The 2017-nt window shown below is 44.3% G+C and overlaps 1 protein-coding gene across 1 annotated transcript in view; it reads left to right on the top strand.

Annotated features, from left to right (window-relative positions):
* The first annotated feature begins 894 nt into the window (after positions 1 to 894).
* LOC133120015 (opsin-5-like) overlaps positions 895 to 2017 on the top strand; it is a 6327-nt gene continuing 5204 nt past the window's right edge. The window contains exons 1-2 of the mRNA XM_061230138.1: positions 895 to 1267; positions 1925 to 2017. The exon at positions 1925 to 2017 is cut by the window's right edge and continues 201 nt beyond it. Of these exons, the coding sequence (XP_061086122.1) occupies positions 1183 to 1267; positions 1925 to 2017 (178 nt within the window). The 5' untranslated portion in view covers positions 895 to 1182. The remainder of the gene's footprint in view (positions 1268 to 1924) is intronic.

Genomic DNA, 2017 nt, shown 5'->3' with positions numbered 1-2017 from the left:
ACTAGACATGACGAGAAAATAAATCGTAACAAGAAATAAACTAAACAACATGACGAACCTAGACTAACATAATACATGATAAGACACTACGTGACTAAGACAACATGAAAAAACATAAATCAACATAAAACATGGTGAGACAGACCTGAAACGTGACAATCGTGAGTTAATGAACAAAAGGGACTACGACCAACACTAATTTCTTGTTTGTTAAAGATCAACTGTAAATTCTGTAAATTCACTTTCTCCTCAAGCAGAATGAGAACACAAAAGTGAACCGATATAAGACTACGCACATAAATTATATCTTGATTGAAAGGTAAAATTAATTCAGCATTCAGGAAAGTCCAGGTAGTTAATTAACCTCAACTACAGAACTTCAAAACGTTCCGTAATTGGGGTTAATTCATCACAATGACCGTATAACCCAACAGGTGGTTTGTTTGAGAGTGACAGAGCGTAACCAGACGCCCTGCTTTTCGATGTGTAGTTTGTCTTTTGTAAGACAAATCAACCCGCGGGATGACGTTCGTCAGATGTTATGATATTCGGTTATAAAAGGGATGCGCTCGGAGAGGCGACTGTACCACCGAGTAATCCCACATTCTGCGCGACGTCTCTGACCACCCATGCCTGTCTGTGCGGATCACTGGCAAACGTTTCAGCGGTCCTCACATACACCACACAAAAGTTCCAGTACGAAACTGTCAACGGGAGTCTTCCGCACAGTCTTCAGCCGGAGTTGCACGAAACGGATGGAATTCCAGCAGAAGTGGCAGGCACGCGCTGCAGAAACCATCGGATTTTGGAGTGCTCAGTAACTGGCTTTTTTGCCACGACAATAATTGCACAATATTGTAAAGGTCGTGTTCATTTATATTATTTTAACATTGCATTTGCTGCTAGCATTTGTAAGCAGTTTAAACTACTTTTTCTCAACGTCTTTAATTAACAAAAGCATTCATCTTGAGGGTAACTTAATTGCTGTAGTTTTTTTTATTGAAGCAATTCATTCATGTCTCTTTGTGAGACACTTATGGATCGGAATTAGACTTCAAGCTATGAGACCGCCCGCCCGCTCCTGACCGCTGGAAGCTTTCCCTGTGCGTTCGCGCTGCTTCTGGAGTGATTCCAGCCGCTCTCTCCCCGAGCACGACGAGGAGAAAAGCCCGTCCCTACCCCATGGGAGACCCCATGGATGACCGCTATTCCTCCAAACTGTCCCCGGCCGTGGACTACGCAGCCGGTGCGTTCCTATTTCTTGTGGGTAAGCATGGGTTTTTATTTTTGCGATTGCTTGAACTTAATATTATTCAAGTCTGCAGTCAATGAATCGTTTAATGTTGGTAAACGCACGCTTTTTGATCGCTGAAAGCCTGTCAGTAATACAGGTCACGCTGTTCATCCTGGGTTATTGCGCATCATAACTCCGGTATGTCACAGATGCTAGAGGTCATAAATTAAATGTGTGTGTGTGTGTGTGTGTGAGTGCACATTTGTGTGTGTGCACGCATGCATTTTTTTTGTCATGTTTTTTGGGAGATTTATTAATTAATGATGATATGATTTGTATGCAACTGGTCACAATTAAGTAAACTGCTAATGGCTGCGATTGTACCGAGTGACAACCAGAGGGCTGTCTGAGCTTGACACTTCAGTGTGTCTGTCTGGCTGTGAACAGGACTGAGGTCAAATTAGGATAATGATGTTCATTTGGATATCACTTGTGCATCAGTGTGGTGACAGGGTGAGGTTGAGGGTGAGGTTGAGGGTGAGGTTGAGGTTGAGGTTGAGGGTGAGGGTGAGGGTGAGGGTGAGGTTGAGGGTGAGGTTGAGGGTGAGGGTGAGGGTTATTGCTGGTAAATGTTCAGCTTAATAAAATGTTTAGCTCCCAGAGTAAGGCTCCTGTGTGCTGTCTGCCTAGCCCTGCTGACGTTGCTGGGCAACATGCTGGTTCTGATCACGGCGTTTAAGCGGAGGAGCCAGATCAAGCCGGCGGAGCTGCTGAGTGTGAACC

The sequence above is a fragment of the Conger conger genome, unplaced genomic scaffold (assembly GCF_963514075.1).
Source record: "Conger conger unplaced genomic scaffold, fConCon1.1 SCAFFOLD_98, whole genome shotgun sequence".
Taxonomy (NCBI): Eukaryota; Metazoa; Chordata; class Actinopteri; order Anguilliformes; family Congridae; genus Conger; species Conger conger.
Note: the sequence above shows the minus strand (reverse complement) of the source record. Positions and strands in the feature narration are given on the sequence as shown.